Consider the following 22,368-nt stretch of genomic DNA (forward strand, 5'->3'; position numbering starts at 1 on the left):
TGAGGACTCATCGCATTTTATCATGACTATTTTTTAGATGAAAAATTTAACTATTTAGTAAAATTAAGATATTTAATTATTTAAATTTAAAAATGAAACAAATTTGGGGCTGGAGTGATAAGACATTGGGTAAGATGCTTGCCCTGCAAGTTGACCCACACTCAAACCGTGGTATCCCAGATGTTTCCCCAAGTACTGCCAGAAGTAATTCCTGAGTGAAAAGCCAAGAATAACCTATGAGTATTGCCAAGCATGGCCCCCAAAAAAACAAAAAAAAATTTAAGAAGCTAATTTGTTGACTAGTAAAAGGAATGATACGTGAGTACAATGTTTACTATTAGGAACTTTGACATTTTTATTCCCTGTGTATAGAAAGAAAAGAATGACTTAAGATTCATGATTTACAAAGTTCAGTTAGGTAAAATTCAACAAAAGCATTGAATTTCTTAGAAAATGTTACAGTTGAAAAATATGTATGCAATATAAATTTTTTTATTTAAAAATGTGGATTGTAAATGTTTTTGTTAGTTCTTTTGATTATTTGCTGTATAAAACAAAGATAGTAAGTTCATTACTATGGTAGATTTATTCTTAGAGAAGAATGGCTTGAGGTTCAAGGATCATGAAGGGGGACTCAGTTTACCCAGAAGGAAATTATGGCAATATAATTAGAAATGATTGTGAATTATGAAGTGTAAAGCAAAAATGCAAGGAAAACCATAGTCCACAGAAATAGCAATACTAAGAATGCTAAATGACTTATTTAATGACTAACAATAAAGGTATAATTAGACATCTTTTTTGGGGTGTTGGGCCAAACTTAGTGACACTCAGGTATTACTCCTAACTCTGTTCAGAAAGTGCTCCTGACAGGCCTGGGGGACAATAAGGGATGCTGCGGACTGAACCAAAGTTTGCTGTGGGTAAGGCAAACGTCCTACCCACTGTACTATCACTCCGGCCCTAGGCATTTTTTTTTAAACTGAATAACTAACATAAGGATATAGTTGCTTACATATTTAAATTAAAAGTTTGATGTTATCTTTTAAATATCCATATCCATATATACATATGTATATATTTTTAATTATAAAGTGTTCTTTTACTTTCAGTCCCACATACTTTTCTGTTAATCTATTTTTAACTAATGTGCTAGAATTCACTTTCATTCACTTTTATCCTTTCCTCCAATTTTTCTTTCAGAGAACTCTGATATCTAATCTGTCATGTCTTGCATAAAGTTTCCTATTGACTTTTTTAAACATTTGTTTGTTTGTTTGGGGCCACACCCAGCAGTGTTCAGGGGTTATTCCTGGCTCTGCACTCAGAAATCACTCCTGGCAGGCTGGAGGACCATATGGAATGCTGGGAATTGAACTGGGTCAGTCCCGGGTCGGCCACATGCAAGGCAAATGGCCTACCGCTGTGCTATCTCTCTGGCCCCCCAATTTACTTTTTTGGAAGGTTGAAGTCTAAAATTATTAACGTGGTTTAATCATCCATTTCTCTACTCTTCAGAATTTTTACCTATCCATATACTGTTTTAGATTCATAAAAAAAAATGCTTTGATTTAGTCTTCAAAGTTTATTCTCCTTGTAAGTTGGAATTACAGTTTTGATGAGATATAGTCTTTACAGCAAAATACATACCTATTAAATTAAGTTGGAATTGCAGTTTTGATGAGATATAGTCTTTACAGCAAAATACATACCTATTAAATTTTTAAGCATGGTGGTTTTACATATATTAGTTTTCTCAAAAACCATTACTGCTTGTGTTAATGCTTGGACAACTGTAAACCCAAGTCTTTCTTTCTGTAATAAGTTCTCAATTACCCCTTCCTTTTTTGGGGAGGGGATACCCCAACTGCGTTTTGAATGCCCGGGGATATTCCTGATGATTCTTGACAAACCAAGCTGGTGGTTCTGTGGAAGGAACTGAGAATTGTGATGCTCCTGGACCTGTAATATGGAAGATCACCAGGGCTCATCCAGGGATGCCAGAATGATGATGCCTAAGGACCTTATGGAGGGTCTACAATGTAATTCCTGAACCATCTCTCTGGTCTCCTTGTCACTCTGCTTTCTGCTCAAGTTACTGCTCAAGTGATTCTTTTTCATTTCTCTGAAATGTACTGTCTGATCTCACTGTCTTACTATGAACCTTTGTCAGCCTGGATCAGTCTACCTCAGGAGATTCAGTGGCTATCGTGTTCTTTTGGAAATTAGTTGTGATGAGGGGCTGTATTTTGCAGGCAAGATCTGTACCTTCAGTAGAAGACCTTCAGAATTCCCATTCTGTGGCAAAGTTTCTGATAACAATGACCACACAATAAATCTTGATTGTGTGAATGAACACAAAAAATTAACAGAATATTTTAAATAAAGGATTTAACTTTTATATAACCTATAGTGAGATTATTAAAATTTGTGATTCTAAAGGATACAATGTGTTTACTTATCATTGAGTAAGTAAACATTAATGTCTATCATAACATTGAAATAAGCATTGAGAATGAATATTGTTTATAATTGTTAGCTATAAAGCATGTGAGTAAACATAATTGATTGTATTTTTATTTCTGTATATTGGCATTTTAGTGCTAATGTAGGTGATGCAGTTAGGAGTTGGTACAATGAATTAGTATTGTTCTATACATCGGAAATAAGTTGCTTCAAACAGTCTGTACTTATTTTGTGTGTGTGTGTGTGCGTGTGTGTGTGTGTGTGTGTTATAGACTGCTTTTGAATATCTACAGTCAATTGCTCAGTTTCAAAATTTTTAAGTCCTTACAAATCCAATGCTTTTTTATGACCCATTTGTTAGCAAGACCCAAACGAATTAATGAGAGCTTATTTAGCATCTTACTGATTTCACTTAGAATGATTCTTCACACATTTTGCTATGAAGAATCATGTGCTTTTTACAGACCACTGGCACGAATCTTACCTGTGGTTTTTTTTTGGGGGGGGGGGCGTGGGCCATACCGGCAGCATTCAGGGGTTACTCCTGGCTCTACGCTCAGAAATCGCTCCTGACAGGCTTGGGGGACCTTTTGGGATGCTGGGATTCAAACCACCGTCCTTCTGCATGCAAGGTAAATGCCCTATTTCCAAGCTTTCTCTCCAGCCCCCTTACTTGTGGTTTTAAACAATATATAATATAGGTATTGTATCTCTCCCTTGTTGAGTTATCCCAATACTGACTTTAAACTACCTCTGTCTCTGGGAGTTTTTCAAAGAGATTAAGAATCTGATGGCTTCTAGTTCTGTGGTGATATGGATGCCTTTATGTATTGTTTGCTTTTAAATGTGTTATTTTTCTTTTTTAATGAAGATGCATCTTCAAAAATTGGAATCAGGACACAATCCTCAGCAGATATATTTTCGAAAAGATGTGTTATGTGAAACCTTGTCTGGGAACAGCTGTCCACTGGTGACCATCACGGCAGTGCCAGAGTCTAAGTATCATGAACATATCTGCCAGTTCAGTGAGTCTGCTCATTCTATTCAGAACGCCTTCATTGTGTTTGTGTTTTGCGTCATATACATTTTGTGAGGGAAATAAAACTAGAATTAGGCATCAGAGAATGTGGGTTTTAGTTCTGGTCCTGTTACTACCTAGCCCTAGACTACTGTATTTTTGGCTCTATAAGACACACCTGACCATAAGACGCACAGTTTTTAGATGAGGAATACAAGAAATAAAGTGTTCTAAAGCAAATGGTGTACTAAAATACTTAATGAATATAATGTGAGACACAGTCTGGAGACAGCAACTGGGAATAACCAGCTTGCGAGGCTGAAGTATATTTACAATATGCTGGTCCACAGCTGGTTAAATACACTTATCTAACTCATTTTTTTTAACATCAGAAAATTAAAAATCATTTTTAAATTACATTTTATTAATATAAAAAAATAAAAGTTGCAGCAGCAACCAAATAGTCTTAAACAAAAGCTCTATTTGTGACAATGAGAGTGCGTTAACCTGGTTGCTTATATTATGGTATGTCTGCACAATAAAGGGATCATAACACTGCAGATATCAAGTGGTTAGTATATGTTCTTCACTGTACTCAGGCTTCAACTCCAAGCAGTATTCACTTCATAAGATGTACAGACATTTTCCTCATCTTGGAGGGGAGTGGTGGGAGTGCATCATATGGTATGAAAAATATGGTACCTTTTTGGCCTGTTTACTCATTTAGAAAATGAAGAAACTTATATGAGTTGATCTCTAAGATCAATTAATAATACTAATCCTATATTTCTTATCTTGAGTTATCATGACTTAGCATAATGCAGTAACTCTCTTATAAGTTTATATAATATAGCACATTGATTAAAATATTTATAACTAATTTATTAATAAATAGAAACCTACAAAGTGTTTTGATGCTTTCACTAATTACTATAATCCCTGTCCTTTAAATTTTAAATTTTTCTTCAAACATGGCTATGTTTGTTAAAATTTAATTTTGATAAAGTGTTGTCAGGAAAGAATGAGTTTGCTGTGCCTGAAAATAGCACTTGAACAGATGGTTTCTTTAGACACGTGTACCTAAATGTATAGAGAAAATTATTTTTTTCTTTGTAACTACATAAGCAGATCAAACCTATTTCCCCTTGTGGGATAGCGGCAAAGCATCCAGATAGGATATTTTTTCTTTTATCTGAGAAATAATTGTGCATTTAAATCATCATTGTTATTCTTTACAAAATGTAAGATTATATTGTATAAGTGGCTCAAATACTCTTTATGCTCATATTATGAACTCCTTCAGGCTACAGCTTATGGTTGTTTTTTTTTAATTTCTTTCCTCTTGAAAGTCCTTTAGTCTATGCATAGTGAATTTCTCTGCAAATTTCAATCAGATTGCAAAATGGAACAGAAATATTTTTGAAGCTTGAAAGTAAAATACCAGGCAGGCTTTTAATATATTTCTTTTCATTTGAGATTTTGTGTGTACTTTAGGAAATCGCCCGTATATTTTCTTATCTGCTCGAGTACATCCTGGAGAAACTAATGCAAGTTGGGTAATGAAAGGAACACTGGAGTATCTCATGAGTAATAACCCTACTGCTCAGACCTTACGAGAAACCTATATTTTTAAAATTGTCCCCATGCTAAATCCAGATGGTGTCATCAATGGAAAGTAAGTTAACCAGCAGTTAGAGAAATATGATAAATTACTGGGTCTGAACTGTATAAAAGTGTCAACAAATAGCATGTAAGTGAATTTGGGGAACAAAAATAGGATTTTCTATAAACAGATTTGGAGGAAGAATATTTAAGATAATTTTATTTTAGTTTTGTTTTTTGTGGGCCACACCTGGTGACGCTCAGGGGTTACTCTTGGCTATGTGCTCAGAAATTGCTCCTGGCTTGGGGGACTATATGGGATGCCAGATGTTTGAACTGCGGTCCATCCTGGATAGCACAGGCAAAGCTTGTGCCACCTCTCTGGCCTATATTTAAGATAATTTTAAGTAAAAATATAGTTATATATACTTATGGTGGTATAATTGGAAAACTTCTATTTAGCTCTATATCTTGCTTAAATTATTTGAAGAAAAATCACAGTGTCAGGACATCAGAAATATTTCTTATATAGTAACTTGAGACTGTAAGAGAGAGTATAGAAGTTAAAGCACTTGCCTGTCTTGCATGTGACCTGTCTTAGTTTAATTTCTGGTGCTACATATGGCCCTTTAAGGTCTGCTGTGGGGAGCAACCCATGAGCACAAATCCTTGAGTGTACTGTCTGAGCACTGTAAGATGTGACTCAGTTTTCATCCCCCCCCCAATCAAAAATATAATTTCTTACTTTTTTAAAAATAAAAATAGTGGCCACTTCAGGTAACGCTTAGGGGCCACCAATGTCTTAACAGCAGTGCTCAGAGAGCCATGTGGTGCAGGACTGAAGCTTAGGGCCTTGCTTATGTTCTACCATTGAGTTATCTCCCTGACCCATATTTATTCCTTCCATTCACTTCATCTTCCCTCCCTCCCTCCCTCCCTCCCTCCCTCCCTCCCTCCCTCCCTCCCTCCCTCCCTCCCTCCCTCCTCCCTCCCTTCCTTCCTCCCTCCTTCCCTTCTCTTTATCTAGTGCTGGAATATCTTTTCACTGATTTGGAATATTTGCTTCATCTGCAACCACTTTTAGATTTGAGATGGTATTTTCCTATCTCTAAAAATTAACCTTTTTGACTAAAAATACCAGATGGTAATTTCCTTTCAAGTGTTGATAGTTTATAGATACTGCATATATTTATCATGCAATTAGACAAGGTTTATAGCAGATCTGAAAGATATGATTTAATTTTGCTATCATGAACTTCTTAAATTGAACATACCATATATTGTTCATTCATTGTGGCATATTTCTCATATTTTAGTAAACCATTAATTTTTTCACTGGGATATATTTTTAGAATGTTCTTTTAGAACTAAAATGTGTTTTTTTAAAGTAATTTTTATTTTGATTTTTGCAAGCATTGCTTAGAAACCACTGGGGGCAATCCCAGTGATTCTCAGAAAGGTGGACTACAATTAGGTCATTGCTAGGATGTAAGGATTTGGTGATGCTTGATCTGCCCCAGTGATTCTGGGGCCCCGAGGTCTCTCCCCAGAGGTGCTCAGGCCTACAGGCTCACACTAACATATGTGCTATCACCCTACCCCTAAAATGATCTTTTTATGTGTAGGTGTAATTCACGAATGTTGAATTGTAATTAATAATATCACTTTTTATTTAAATTTCCAATGTCTATTGAAGACTGTTGAGTTTTTATAAGACTATATTCCATCCATGTGCCTATCTTTCTCAGAAGCACCCAGACCAGCAGTTTTACAAAATAACTAATATAATAAAGGTTCTATAATAAAAATAATCATAGACTATTAGTATGAAAAGATAATGAAGAATTACTTTATAACACAAAAGTAAAATACAAAAATCTCTTCCTCACACTGATATTCATTGTAGCACTATTTACCATAGCCAGACTCTGGAAACAACCAAGATGCCCTTCAACAGATGAATGGCTAAAGAAACTGTGGTACATATACACAATGGAATACTATGCAGCCGTCAGGAGAGATGAAGTCATGAAATTTTCCTATACATGGATGTACATGGAATCTATTATGCTAAGTGAAATAAGTCAGAGGGAGAGAGATCGACACAGAATAGTCTCACTCATCTATGGGTTTTAAGAAAAATAAAAGACATTTTTACAATAATTCGCAGAGACAAAAGAGAGGAGGGCTGGAAGGTCCAGCTCATGACTTGAAGCTCATCACAAAGAGTGATAAGTACAGTTAGAGAAATAACACATTAAGAACTATTATAACAATGTGAATGAATGAGGGAAGTAGAAAGCCTGTCTAGAGTACAGGTGAGGATGAGGTGGGGAGGAGGGAGATTTGGGACATTGGTGATGGGAATGTTGCACTGGTGAAGGGGGGTGTTCTTTGCATGACTGACACCCAACTACAATCATATTTGTAATCAAGGTGTTTAAATAAAGTTATTAATTAAAAAATTACTTTATAGTCAGAAAGGAAGTACTACCAAAAAGTTTATGACTATAAAACAACATTCTGAATTGAGAGTTATCTTTCTGTATGACTTGAAAGCTTTGATGTATGCATATGAAAATTTTAATAGTTAAATTCCTGTAATGCAAAAAAAAAGAAATTCCTGTAATGCAAGATTTTGCACATAGCAAATACTAAATTTGTGTTTGTTTATTTATTTAGGTTTGTGGGACACACCTGGCTGTGTTCAAGGTTTACTCTACGATCTGCTCAGGGATTACTCCTGGCAGGTTTAGGGGACCATATGGGAAGCCAGAGACTAAACATGGGTCAGCTGTATGCAAGGCCAGCACCTTACCCACTGTACTGTTGTTCCAACCCACTGACTCTATTGAATGAACACAATTTGTATTTGACTGAGCCCATAGTCTATACCTACTTGAAATATTTAGTGGGATAAAATGGTAGAATTAATAAATAATTGAGAATTTATTGGTATGGATCTCTGTCTTTGGTTCATGCATGTATAGTCACCGCTGCTCTTTAAGTGGAGAAGATTTGAATAGACAATGGCAGAGTCCAAATCCAGATTTACACCCTACGATTTACCACACCAAGGGACTGCTACAGTACCTGGCTGCTGTGAATCGTTTACCTCTGGTAAGTAGCACTATTGTTTTGTTCTTTGTTTTCAATGGAGAGGGGCAGGAGGTGGATGTGAGGGGCTTGGGGGATACTTGGTTATTGTAAGGCTTGCTCCTTCCTCTGTGCTCAGAGATTACTCTTGGCATTTCTCGGGGACCACCATATATACTTCTGGACATCAAACCAGGGTCTGCAGTATGGAAGATGGGTACTTTGGGGGGGTAGAGGCTTGGTCCACATCTGGAAGTGCTCAGGTTACTTCTGGCTCTGAGCTTATGAATCATTCATGATAGGGTATAGGGGATTGAACCGAGATTAGTTGTGTAAAAGGCAAGCACCGTACCCTCCCCCCCCAAAAAAATACTGTACTGTTGCTTTGGCCCCACAAGATGAATGCTTAACTCATGTACTGTCTTTTTGCCCACTGTACTTTGTATAGCTGATGAAATGATTTTATTATTTTATTAACAGTATCTTAAATACTATTTTTATTAAATGTGAGTACTAATAATTTCAAGAGAAATATATTTAAAATGTCTATCAATTCAATAATAATTATGGTGTCAAGTTTATCCAATATATTCATGCTTTCTCAACTCTTGAGTTTTTAGATTTCAAAAGTCTTATTTATCATATTGGAACTTATGTTTGCAAGTTATAGGTATGTGATTTTACTGAACATCAAAGAGATAGATTTTTCAGATACATAAACTAGTAGAAACTTACCTGAATTCGTCAATCTTCTGTGATCTTTAAAGTCTTGAGCACACATTCAGGAAAGATGACATAGATTTTTTGAGAAGCTTCTTCATAGATCATATGCTGCTTCTGTTCTAGGACTTTTGGGTGTGTTCCCATTTGGTTGTGTTTAAACTAGTTTGTCTTTGTCTGATAAGGAGGAAAAAACTTGTGCAGAGGGGCATATTGAGCATGTATGCTTGTATACTGTACTTAAAAATTTTGCCTGCTTTTACCTATAACTCTTTCATATTTATTTTTATTGGAGTTTAGGTAACAGGTAACAATAAAATTTAGGGTTTTTTAATGTATAAAGTTACAGCACCTTCACCATCACCACTGACCCCCACATTACTGTTAGTCTACCTCTTAAAATTTTGAATAAAGCCACCCTCTATTTTATAGTGTGTATTTTATGTGTGTACATGCATGAATATTTTGATGATCTTTAATTAAATTTTTATATAATTATCTCGGTAGTAAAGGCACAGCTGTAACTCAGTAGATAGAAAAACACTGGAACTTGGTGCTTGCAAAATTTTTAGCCATTCTAGAATGAATGATAGACCCAACAAAACTACATGATGTTTCTTTTATTCTTTCTGTTTATCAAATGGTGACTTGCTTACTTTAGAAATAAAAAACAGACCGATTGGCCTTATGTTAATTTGAGGTATTTGGCATAGATGTGTTGAAAGGTTTTTAATTATTTCTTTGAGGTTTACTGTGATTATCATGGCCACTCCCGAAAGAAGAATGTATTCATGTATGGCTGCAGCATTAAGGAAACAGTCTGGCATAACAGTGACAATGCAGCTTCCTGTGACGTCATGGAAGATGCGGGGTACAGGGTAATTATCTTGGACCAGTTTCCAACTTGTTGCAGAAAGCTACAGAAAATAATTTAATATGTATAAACTACTCAGATTAACTTAATTTTGCCATTTTTGTATCATTTTCATTACAAATTTTTTTCAAAAAGTTTTAGCTCTTTGCATTCAGATTTTAGTCTATTTGGAATTTATTTTGGCATGAGAGATCTGGAGCTCTGATTTTATTTTCCTCATGGATAACCAGCTTTTTGGTTTTTGGTGCACACCAGGTAGTGGTCAGAGTTAATCTAAAATCTGCACTGAGAAATTACTATTATGGTACTTGGAGGGACCTTATAGGATGCCTGGGGACTGAACCCAGGTTGGATGCATTCAAGGCAACCGCCCTAACACTTTACACCTGTCCAGCTCTACCACTATGTCCTTCTACTACCAACTTTGTAAAGGTGTCTGTTTCATACCCTGTTTTTCTACATGCTTGGTGTGTTCTAAGGTTATCATTGTTGTCATTCTTATTTCTGTTTCTTTGTCCGGAACATAGGTTAAGTTGCTTTAGCTTTATAATTATTGACACCTGCTAGGGCACATTTTCTTATCTTTGTTTTTGTTGTTTTATTTTTTTTCGTTTTTTTGGTTTTTGAGTCACACCCACTGGCACTCAGGGGTTACTCTGGGCTCTACGCTCAGAAATTGCTCCTGACAGGCTCGGGGGACCATATGGGATGCCAGGATTCAAACCACCATTTGTCTTGGGTCAGCTGCGTGCAAGGCAAATGCCCTACCACTGTGCAATCACTCAGGTCCCACATTTTCATATCTTATTCTATTTTCTTTTCTTTTCTTTTTTTTTTTTTGGTTTCTTTTTTGAGGTCACACCCAGCCACGCTCAGAGGTTACTCCTGGCTCTACACGCAGAAAGCGCTCCTGGCAGGCTTGGGGGATCATATAGGATGCCGGGATTTGAACCACCAACCTTCTACATGCAAGGCAAACAAACGCCTTACCTCCATGCTATCTCTCCGGCCCCATATCTTATTTTATTTTTATATTGTCTCAAATCCTTTGTATTTTTTATTTTAATATCATTTTGTGAGTGAACTCAAGATTTGGATCAGAGTTGTTGAATTTAAACTATTTTGTAAAGAATGATTATATATATATATATAAAATTCATGTCTTTGAACATTATTCTCTGTTTTTTCAGTTGGGTCTTTCATATTCTCTGTGTGTATGTGTTTTATATTCTATGTATAATATATGCACATAGAGCTGACATTTTTGTTAGATGTATTCTTAAATGTGTCCTTGTTTGTTACTGATTATTTTTTTATTTAAAGAACTATAGTTTACAGAGTTACTGATAGTTGAATTTTACGCAATATAATATCCCATCATCAGTGTCATTTCTCTTTACCAGAGCTCCCATGTCACTCCTGTAACCCTCTTTCCTCCAACCTTGACAGCTACATTTCAGACTTCTATGGTTATAGGTATAGAGCTCATGATTTTGGTGGGGTTTTGTTTTTGTTTTTGTTTTTGGGCCACACCCAAGTTCCTGGCTTGGGGGTCCATATGGGACGCCGGGGATCGAACCAAGGTCCGTCCTGGATCAGCCGCGCGCAAGGCAACACCTTACCACTGTGCTATCACTTTTGCCCCAGATCTTATGTTTTAAGTGTTGTTGAGTCAGTTGTATAGCTCTGCCACTCTCCCACATCACCTGTATAATCGAGGCCCATGACCATTGTTCCCACATTACTTCACTTTCTTATCTTCTTCCTTACTCTCAATTTATTTCCTCCTCTATTCTTCTCACTATACAGTCAGTAATAATCTAGCTATCTACTTTTACTATTTACTTATTCAGTCACTCTATATACCACAAATATGAGAGCTATCTGGGAGGGTCTCCTAAGAAGTACATAGGGAAGCAGGGGCCATTCCCAATGATACTCACTGTCTGCGGAGGCGTGAAGGTCTGTTAGTCTGCCTGGCAATGCAGTGCTGTTCACATCTAGCAGTGCAGGGCATCACAGGGCCACACTGGCCCTAGTGCTTGGAGGGTCATGCAGTGTCAGGGATTGTACTCAGGTTTTACAAATGCAGAGCATGAGCTCCATCCCCTGAGCTATCTGTCCAGCCCTATTTCTAGATACTTCATGCGTTGTTACAATTGGGATCTTCTCTACTTCCCACATGTCTACTGAACTGTTCATTGATAGTGCTTAGGAAAATTTTGTTTTTGTTTCTTGGAGGGAGGGAAGGGAGGAGAAAGACCGGAAAGGAAGAAAGAAGAAAGGAGGGAGAGCAAGAGGAGGGCAGGAAAATTATTAACTTTTTTTTGGGGGGGGGGGGTGTTTCTTGGATCATACCCAATGGCTCAGGGATTATTTTGACTCTGTGCTTAGAAATTGCTCCTGGCTCAGGAGACCATGTGGGATGTCGGGATTGAAACTGTGTCCATCCTGCATCAGCTGCATGCAAGGCAAATGCCATACCACTGTGCTACCACTCTAGCCCCAAATTATTGACTTTTTAGCAAGAGAAATTTCTGCAAATTTTCAGATCCTCTTAAATAGGAATTATGTATCAGAATGCATTGGATTTCTCAATAGGAACACTGAACCACAAACTTAATGTAGTAATTCCTTCATGATTATCAGCTAGGTTTCCCTTTTAAAAATTTTATGCCTCATTCTAGTAATAAATGTGAATGTAAAAAAATATATTCCAGGCATTTAAAAATTGTTTTAATTGCCTTACAAAACCTCTTTTTATTTCTCTCTCTCTTAAACTTATGTTTAAAAAACTTTTCGTATGGTTTGGTTTTGGTTTTTCTTTGGCCATACTGGAAATTCAGAGATACTCCTATTTCTGCATTCAGGACTTACTCCAAGCCATGGTCAGGAGACCCTAAGGCAGGGGTCTCAAATTTGCGGCCCGCAGGCCATTTGTGGTCCTCCGTACAACATTTTGTGGCCCGAGGCTAGCCTTCAAATATCGCCGTATTCGCAATTATTTGCTTACCAAATAATTGCAATAGAAATCACATTAGTAAGAAAAAAATCGCCTTAAATACTCGCATACCCAGAGCAGTTCTGTTCGGGGTATGCAAATGTTTAATGCGATTTTTTTTCTTACTAATGCGATTTTTTATTGTGAATATTTGGTAAGCGAAATCCCTTATGCGGCCCTGCCTCACCCCGACTTTGTCTCCTGCAGCCCCCAGGTAAATTGAGTTTGAGACCCCTGCCCTAAGGAATGCCAACGACCAAACTCAGATTGATCACATGCAAGAAAAGTACCCACCCAGTGTACTATCCCTTTGTCCCACAAAATCTCTTTCTAGAAGCTCATGAAGGTACCTTCACCCAAACAAAAGAATATTCTAGGGAAAAAAAGAAGGTATCAGATGCCGTTGTCTCAGATATCTTGTTTTTGAAATTCTTTCATCCTAGGTTATATGGGTTTTGTTTTTAAAGAAGATATAAAATGATGCTGTGTTTTAGACAGAATAAATGATATTTTTGTAACATTTATTTTTTCAGATTACTAGGCATTTAAAACCTATCCATCAGAAATGTTTTATGACCAGTTATTTCTGATTACTTTTCGTTCACATGTTAAGGACTCCAGACTCTTCGCATACTAATGAGTATCTTCTATTTCTGGTCAGAATTGTTGATATTAGTTGGGAGAAAATGTTCCCAGGACTCCCAACTATTTTATGATCATGTATTAGTTTCTGTTGCTGGAGTAGCATTTTGCTACAAATGTATCATAAATGATAAAAATCATTCAATTCCAGCACAATAGTAGTTGGAGGCTTCAGCGCTACAATGTCACCTCTATATAGATCAACCAGGCTAACACTCTAAAAGGAAATACTGGTTTTGAAAGAAGAAATGGAAGAGAGTGGGTTAGTAGATGCATATAGAACTTTTCATCTCTAAAAAGCCAAGTACAAAGTATTTTCTAGTGTACAAGGAACATCTCGAAAATAGATCATATGCTAGGCCATAAAACATGCTTCCATAATATCAAGAGGATAGAAATTGTATCAGTTATATTCTTAGACCATGATACATTGAAATTAAAAGTGAATTGCAAACAGAAACAGAGAACTAATTTTTAATACCTGAAAGTTAAACAGCTCACTATTGAAAAACCAGCGGGTCAGAAAGAAAGACAAAGAGGAAAGTTTGACAAAAGAACAAAAGAGAATGAGAACAGGAATTAAGAATATTTGTGGGCCCGGAGAGATAGCACAGCAGCGTTTGCCTTGCAAGCAGCCGATCCAGGACCAAAGGTGGCTGGTTCGAATCCCGGTGTCCCATATGGTCCCCCGTGCCTGCCAGGAGCTATTTCTGAGCAGACAGCCAGGAGTAACCCCTGAACACCGCCAGGTGGGGCCCTAAAACAAAAACAAACAAAAAAAAGAATATTTGTGGGATACATCAAAGGCAGTATGAATAGGAAAATTTATAGCTTTGCAAGCATTCATCATGAAGGAAGAAGGGCCTACATAAATAACTTAACAGCACAGCTTAAGACATTAGAAAATGACCAACAAAGTGAGCCAAAAGCAGGCAGCAGGAAGAAAATAATAAACTTAGAGCTGAAATTAATTAATTGGAAACCTCCCCCAAAAACTAATCCAAAAGATCAATGGAAGCAAAAGTTCATTCCTAAACAAGATTGACAAACCATTAGTGTGACTGACTGACTGAGAGAGAGAGAGAGAGAGAGAGAGAGAGAGAGAGAGAGAGAGAGAGAGAGGGAGAGAGAGAGAGGAGAGAGAGAGAGAGAGAGAGAGAGAGAGAGAGAGAGAGGAGAGAGAGAGAGAGAGAGAGAGAGAGAGAGAGAGAGAAGCCTAACAAATCAGAATAGAAGTGAAAGGGAGATTACAATAGGTATTACAAAAATTCAGAGGATAATCAAAGATTACTTTGAGAATCTTTGTGCCACAAAATGAAAGAACTTAGAAGAAATCAATAAATTCTTGAACTCCTCTGACCTACCAATGTTGAACCAAGATGATTTGGAATACATGAACAGACCCATTACTAATCTGATAGCTTCCCAAAAACAAAAGTCTGAGACCACATGTATTTACTAGTGAATTCTTTCAAAGATTTATAGAGGACCCAATGCCCATTGTTTCAAGCTAATCTAGGAAATTGAAAAAACAAAAAAAGATTACCCTGATACCAAAAGCAGACAGAGACACCACACAAAAGAGAATTATAGGTTGATATCCTGGGTAAACAAAGATGCAAAGACCCTCAACAGACTACTAGCAAGTAGAATCCAACAATTTCTCAAAAATGTCATACACAGTGATCAGATAGGATTCATTCTAGGAATGCAAGGAATTCAATTAACATTATATACCATATCAGGGGCTGGAGAGATAGCATGGAGGTAAGACGTTTGCCTTTCATGCAGAAGGTCATTGGTTCGAATCCCGGATCCCATATGGTCCCCTGAGCCTGCCAGGAGCGATTTCTGAGCGTAGAGCCAGGAGTAACCCCTAAGCACTGCCAGGTGTGACCCAAAAACCAAAACCAAAAAAAAAAAAAAACCATTATATGCATTATCAGTAAAAGACAAAAATCATGTGATTATATCAATTGATACAGTGAAATTATATTAACAAGATTTTGTTTTAATTCATGATACTTCAGCAAGAGGGGAATTAAAGGAACTTCCTTTAGTATAGTCAAAGCGATTTGTGAAAAGCCCACAGCGAACATATTCAGTGGGGAAAAACTAAAAGCCTTTCACCTGAGATCTGGCACAAGAGAAAGGTTTCTGCTCTTGCCACTTCTATTCAATATATTACTGGTGGTTCTTTCCATAGCAAATAGATAAGAAGATGATATCAAGATCATATAGATAGGAAGCGAATTTCTCTTTTAGTTTCAGTTTCTCACTATTTTCAGATGTTATGAAACTTAGAAAATTCTAAAGACTTCATGGTAAAGAATTCTAGGAAAAAATAGATCTCTACAATACTGTTGCAGGCTATAAAAATCAACATTCAACAGTCCTTTGCTTTTCTATATATATATAATAATGGAAAGAGAAGAGATAATTAAAAAAAAAAAAGACAACAGTTGAGCATCAGAAAATCAAGTACCTTCGAATCAAGTTTACTAAATAAAGAGATGAAACCAGTCCATTTTGGAAAACAATATGGATATTCCTCAAAAAAACTAGAAATTGAGCTCTGATATGATCCAGCAGTATCAGATCATATAGTTACAATTTATTGACCTAGATGTGTAGTGTAAGTTAATATCTGCTAGACTATTTCTCCAATCTTTACCATTTATTTTATAAATCCTCAGCATGTATTCTAGAGTTACACTTTCAGGCAAAATTAAGAATAATTAGAAGTTGCACAAAATATTGTAACTATTTTAATTTATTGGTTGGTTGTTTAACATTCATTAACATTTTCAGTGTAAATTTCAGAACTAACTCATTTGAATAACATTTTCTTTGTGTTTTAAACAATTTTCATATTTGAAAGTAGCAAGTATTTTAAATTTTATAGACTCTTGATTTACTTGTATTTCATTGCATCTATTTTTTGCAGACTTTGCCTAAAATACTAAGCAATATTGCTCCAGCATTTTGCATGAGCAGTTGTAGCTTTGTGGTAGAAAAGTCTAAAGAATCCACAGCACGTGTTGTAGTTTGGAGGGAAATAGGAGTACAAAGAAGTTACACCATGGAAAGTACTTTGTGCGGCTGTGATCAGGGAAAATATAAGGTAAACCATTTTAGGACTTTTCTATATGCTTCTCTTATTTTCAGGTATATATTCAATAATATGTCTGTTGAATTGGATGGAATCACATAATGTCTTTTTTCTTCCCTTCTTCCCTTTATTGGTGCTGCTGTACTGATGGGGTTATGCATGCACAGTTATACACTCGACTTCATTACTCTTGTCCACAAGCCTTTAGTTGTAGTGCTAGTACATATTCTCAACAGGGATCACACTCATTAAAAAAAGCTGTGGTTGGGGCCAGAGAGATAGCACGGAGGTAAGGCGTTTGCCTTTCATGTAGATTGGTGATTCGAAACCCGGCATCTGGTATGGTCCCCCGTGCCTGCCAGGGGCAGTTTGTGAGTGCAGAGCCAGGAGTAACTCCTGAACACTGCCGGTGTGACCCAAAAAACCAAAAAAAAAAAAAAAAAGCTGTGGTGATTTGCATTCCTTCCTTCCTTCTTTCCTTCTTTCCTTCCTTCCTTCCTTCCTTCCTTCCTTCCTTCCTTCCTTCCTTCCTTCCTTCCTTCCTTCCTTCCTTCCTTCCTTCCTTCCTTCCTTCCTTCCTTCCTTCCTTCCTTCCTTCCTTCCTTCCTTCCTTCCTTCCTTCCTTCCTTATTTTGTGATTTGCATTTTAATATCATCCTAGAAGGGAGGATTTCAGGAAGAGGTCACCTTAGATTGACAGGAAGTATTGTGTCATCTTCCATCTCTGTGAGTTGCTGGTGAAACTATTGCTGACTCCTTCCCCTAAGTTTTCTTTTCTTCATTAAAGGAATAGCACCTTAAAGAGATATATAACCAATCTGCCTTTTGCACTTTAAAGGCTGTTCCTATGTGTGAAGTTATTTTTTTATTTTTCTGTTGGTGAATTTCATGACTGCTCAGAGAATACTCCTGGCATGGCTCAGTGGACCTTTTAGGTTGCTGGGGATTGAACCTGGTTCAGCCACATGCCAGACAAACCAAAGTACTATTACTCTGGCCTTAATATCCTTTTTAGACCCCAAAAATATCTGCAGGAGGCTTGGTTGCTAATGGGGTAGAAGTCTATCAGGTCAGGGTCTCCAGTGAATCCTGTTTCAGTAACATAAAACTTTTAGTAAACCTTATTGGGATATTAGTATTGCAGGAGAGATAGTACAGCAGTTAAGACATCCTTACATCCTCTTGGGCCCCAGTTGGAATTATCACATCACATATTGTCCCCCCCATGCTCTATTAGGGGTTAATCATGAGCATTGGGGTTTTGCTAAAGTTTTCTATATCTATTTTGGGGAGGCACAGTTTTAAATGGCATTCTATTTGTTTGTTTGGTTTGTTTTTTTGGGCCATACCTGAGCGCACTCAGCCTGGCTCTGTGCTCAGAAGTCATTCCTGGCAAGCTCGGGGGACCTTTTAGGATTCAGGGAATTGAACCTAGGTCCATCCTGGATCGGCTGCATGCAAGGCAAATGCCCTACTGCTGTGCTATCTCTTTGGCTTCTAAATGGGCATTCCTTTTTTTTTTGTGTGGTTTTTGGGTCACACCCGGCAGTGCTCAGGGGTTATTTCTGGCTCCATGCTCAGAAATTGCTCCTGGCAGGCACAGGGAACCATATGGGACACCGGGATTCAAACCGATGACCTTCTGCATGAAAGGCAAACGCCTTACCTCCATGCTTTCTCTCCAGCCCCTAAATGGGCATTTTGAATTTGGAATGTAGAAGCTTATTTTACTAATAATTTATTATATTAGATTTGTGATATTTTTGTTTTTTGGCCCCACCTGGTGACATACAGGGGTTACTCCTGGCAATGTGCTCAGAAATCGTTCCTGGCTTGAAGGACCATATAGGATCCCCCGGGGATCAAACTGAGGTCCATACTAGGTCAGCCATGTGCAAGGCAAATGCCCTACCACTGTACCACTTCTCTGGCCCCTAGATTTCTGATTTTTGACAGATACCCTCTTTTTGTTTTCACTTCTAATTATCTTACAATGTAAAAGTGTAAGGTAATTTTCAATTATACACATTTCAGCCTTGTTAATTCATTAATATTGGCAACCAGGCTAATGGAATTAGGACATTTCATGAAAATATGTGATCATATTTGAATGCCAAGAGTAGTAGCAGAGCCTCCAAAATGTCTCTTCCCAACATGTTGAGAATAGTCAAAAAGAATAGACATTTTGAAAGTATTATATTAAGTAATTTTACTTTTTAATTTAATTTTATTTTATTTTTTGGTTTTTGGGCCTCACCCAGTGACGCTCAGAGGTTAACCCTGGCTATGCACTCAGAAATTGCTCCTGGAATGAGGCCTGACCCCTGACCCAGCAGAAAGGTGCTTGCCTAGCAAACTGAACCAGTCAGATTAGAGGCCCAGCATTCCATGTACCTTACATGCATGGAGTGATTTGTGGGTGCCCTTCCTGCAGGGGCACCAGTTAAGATGTGGTTATTCTTTCTTGGAGGGAGACGCAAACACAAAGACACAAAGACAGACTTGACAGACAAAGACAGACACAGAGACGGACAAAAGTGGGAAAAGGATTCCAGCCAAGACTGAATCCAGTTCCATTTATTGAAACTTAAGGCCCAGCTTAAATACTTTTTTGTGTGCACAGCTCCACTCATAAATATATCAATAAGAGATAGATATATTGAACAGGACGAATAACAGAATCCATTGGCAGGTGAGATGAAATGTGCAGATAATGAGCTTTGTCTCCATCAGATCGGGGAAGTACTGATAATGGAACCTATCTCCGGCAGGTGGGATAAAGAGATCTTAAATGTTTGCATTTACTTCTCGAGGCTACCTGCTTTATGGGTCTCTGTTTGGTGCCCATAAGTCTTAAATGGTTAACAATCAATTCTCAAATATGCCTGCTTTTAGCAAAAGTCTATGCCTGCATTTCAACCCTGCATTTTCGGCCTGTTCTTAAGGGGCTCCCTACAGTGATTAAAAAGGATGAGGAGTGGCTAAAATATATATAAAAAGAAAAGAAAAGAAATCACGGCAGGCTTTGGGGACCATATTGGACTCCAGGGGATCGAACCTCCGTTTGTCCTAGGCTAGTGAGGGCAAGGCTTGTGCCACCGCTTTGGCCCTTAAGTAATTTTACTTTTAAACTAGTGTACTAGTAATAAATCAAGACATTGTGTTTATTGAGTACTAACTACAGAGCATCAACCTTTTATTTATTTTTTTTTAAATAAAGTATTAACTTTGTTAAAGTATTTTTGTTTATCTTAATGAGCTAAAGCCAGAAGATAACAAACACCTTAGCTTTATGTATAATAATGTTTAATTTTTAGGGATTACAGATTGGTACTCGGGAGTTGGAAGAGATGGGAGCAAAATTTTGTGTTGGTCTCTTGCGTTTGAAAAGATTGACATCCCCATTGGAATATAATCTGCCTTCCAGCCTGCTTGACTTTGAAACTGACTTGATTGAATCAAACTGTAAAGTAACTAGGTAAGACATTTTAAAATTGTATTGTTAACATGTAGATTTCATTGAACTATGCAGAGGAAAGGCACAGATTTTAACAGTAAAAGTTGAGTTCTAAAATTAATTTTCGTATTTATATCTCTTTCTTCCAAATTGTGATGCTATTTTAATATGATTTTTATGGAATATCATTATGTTTTGATACTAATTTTAGTGATTTATTCTTAACCCCCAAGTAATGTGCAAAATAGTAATTAGAAGAAATTTATACATTTTGGGGGGCCGGAGAGATACCATGGAAGTAGGGCATTTGCCTTGCATGCAGAAGGACAGTGGTTCGAATCCTGGCATCCCATATGGTCCCCCCAAGCCTGCCAGGAGCGATTTCTGAGCATAGAGCCAGGAGTAACCCAGGAGCGCAGCCGGATGTGACCTCCCTCCAAAAATAGAAATTTATACTTTTTTTTTATGGGTCTTTTTTTTTTTTTTTTTTTTCCAGTTTTTGGTTTTTGTATCATACCTGCCAGCGCTCAGGGGTTGCTCCTGGCTCTATGCTCAGAAATTTCTCCTGATAGGCTCAGCAGACCTTATGGGATGCCGGAATTCGAACCACCGTCCTTCTGCATGCAAGGCAAATGCCCTACCTCCATGCTATCTCTCTGGCCCCAAAGTTGTACATTTTTAAGAAAACTTGGTGTCAGGGTTTTATAGTGCAGTAAAATATAGTAAAAATATTGCCATTTTAATAGAATCTAATTTTTGTTCTTGTATACTGACTTGTCATCACATTTGTTAATATATTACCTCAATTTTATGTATGTTAAATGCATAATATTTATGTGTACATGTCAGATTTGTGCTTCAAGTATAGTAAAATTAATTGGAACATTAATTCAATATTATAATGTGATAATTTAGACCTTGATAACCTGAAGACTTTGCAGAGCTACATAGTAATAAAGGAAATATATATATATATATATGTATATATATATATATATATATATATATATAAGGGTTTCCAATGTCTTCTCTGAGATTTAGAAGCTTTCCTTTAAATTAGTTCCTCAATTATATTATATCCAGTAATCTTGCTGAGATAAACTGCGAAAGTGAAAATTGTATCACATTTCAGTTATACATTTTTTGAAGTTTCCCAAATTGTGTTTTAACATGTCTGTTTATTAACCTCCTTTTTGTGTTTTTTTTCTACACTGAGCCAATTTCAATTATACAGTAGAGTTATCAAATATGTTATTTAACATGTGATACCATGTTGTCATTATACTATACATTACTTTGCCAAACCCTGTTCATCTTATAAGTTGAAAGTTTGTGCCATTTTACAAATCTTTTCTATTTTCTCTACTCCTCAGCTTCTAACAACTACTTTTCTACATTAGCTATTAGTTTGGTCTTTGTAACATTTCACGTGTAAGTGACACTATATATATTACTTGGCTTTGAATGGCTATTTTTACTGACTGTAGTCTTACCCAGTGTTCAGTGGTTTCCTTTTCTCCACATCCCTTCTAACATTTACTCAGGAGAGAGTAGCAGTCTTGTACCATACCCAGCAATGCTAACTGCTAACTCCTGGTCACTCCTGGTGGGGCCTGAGGATCAAGCCCAGATCAGGTCAGCTATTCGCTTGGCAAGCACCTCTTTACCCACTATCTCACCAACCACAACCACTAGTATTTAGGTTATTTTAAAAATAGTAACCATCCTGACTGTGAGATAGTAATACCTGTTCCTTTTGACTTGCATTTCCCCGATGATTTATTTGTGTTGTGGAATACCTTTTCATTAATTCTTGATTATCTTTTGCATTTCTTTATATTTTCCCATTTATAAGTTGTGTATATTGACTTGCTGGTTTGAAAATACTTTCTCCCACTCCATAGTTTGGCAGATAATTTTGTTGAGCTTAGTTTGATGGAGTCCTCCTTTTTGCCTTTGCTTTTGTTTAAGATAATAAATTATTGACAAGATCAGTACTAAAAGACTTTAAAATTTTGTGTTTGTTTGAGTTTTGCATATAATGTGGATAAGGGTCCAGATTCATTCTTTTGTATGTGGCTACTCAGTTTTCTCGGCACCTTTTATCGAAGAGACTATTCTTTTCTAATGTATAAATTCTTGTTTTCTTGTCAAAGTATATTAAACTTATCATTTTTAACTTATTTGTGGGTTTTCTATTTTGATCTATATTGAAATATATTGATGAATTATAAAATATATCAAAAATATAAAATACTGGTCTGGTTTATTTTGAGTTTTTATTATACTATTGCCATACTGCTCTAATCTCTGTAGCTGTAATAGGTTTAAAATTAAGAAGTCTTATAGTCTAATGCCCTTAGCATTGTTCTTTCCTAAA

At 36.8% G+C, this 22,368-nt stretch overlaps 1 protein-coding gene across 1 annotated transcript in view; it reads left to right on the forward strand.

Annotated features, from left to right (window-relative positions):
* Window positions 1-22,368, forward strand: part of AGTPBP1 (ATP/GTP binding carboxypeptidase 1) — a 131,938-nt gene that overhangs the window by 102,417 nt on the left and 7,153 nt on the right. Inside the window, exons 21-26 of the mRNA XM_049784133.1 lie at window positions 3,338-3,491; window positions 4,979-5,159; window positions 8,077-8,206; window positions 9,649-9,780; window positions 16,367-16,543; window positions 19,849-20,009. Of these exons, the coding sequence (XP_049640090.1) occupies window positions 3,338-3,491; window positions 4,979-5,159; window positions 8,077-8,206; window positions 9,649-9,780; window positions 16,367-16,543; window positions 19,849-20,009 (935 nt within the window). The remainder of the gene's footprint in view (window positions 1-3,337; window positions 3,492-4,978; window positions 5,160-8,076; window positions 8,207-9,648; window positions 9,781-16,366; window positions 16,544-19,848; window positions 20,010-22,368) is intronic.

The sequence above is a fragment of the Suncus etruscus genome, chromosome 1 (assembly GCF_024139225.1).
Source record: "Suncus etruscus isolate mSunEtr1 chromosome 1, mSunEtr1.pri.cur, whole genome shotgun sequence".
In the NCBI taxonomy this organism is placed as follows: Eukaryota; Metazoa; Chordata; class Mammalia; order Eulipotyphla; family Soricidae; genus Suncus; species Suncus etruscus.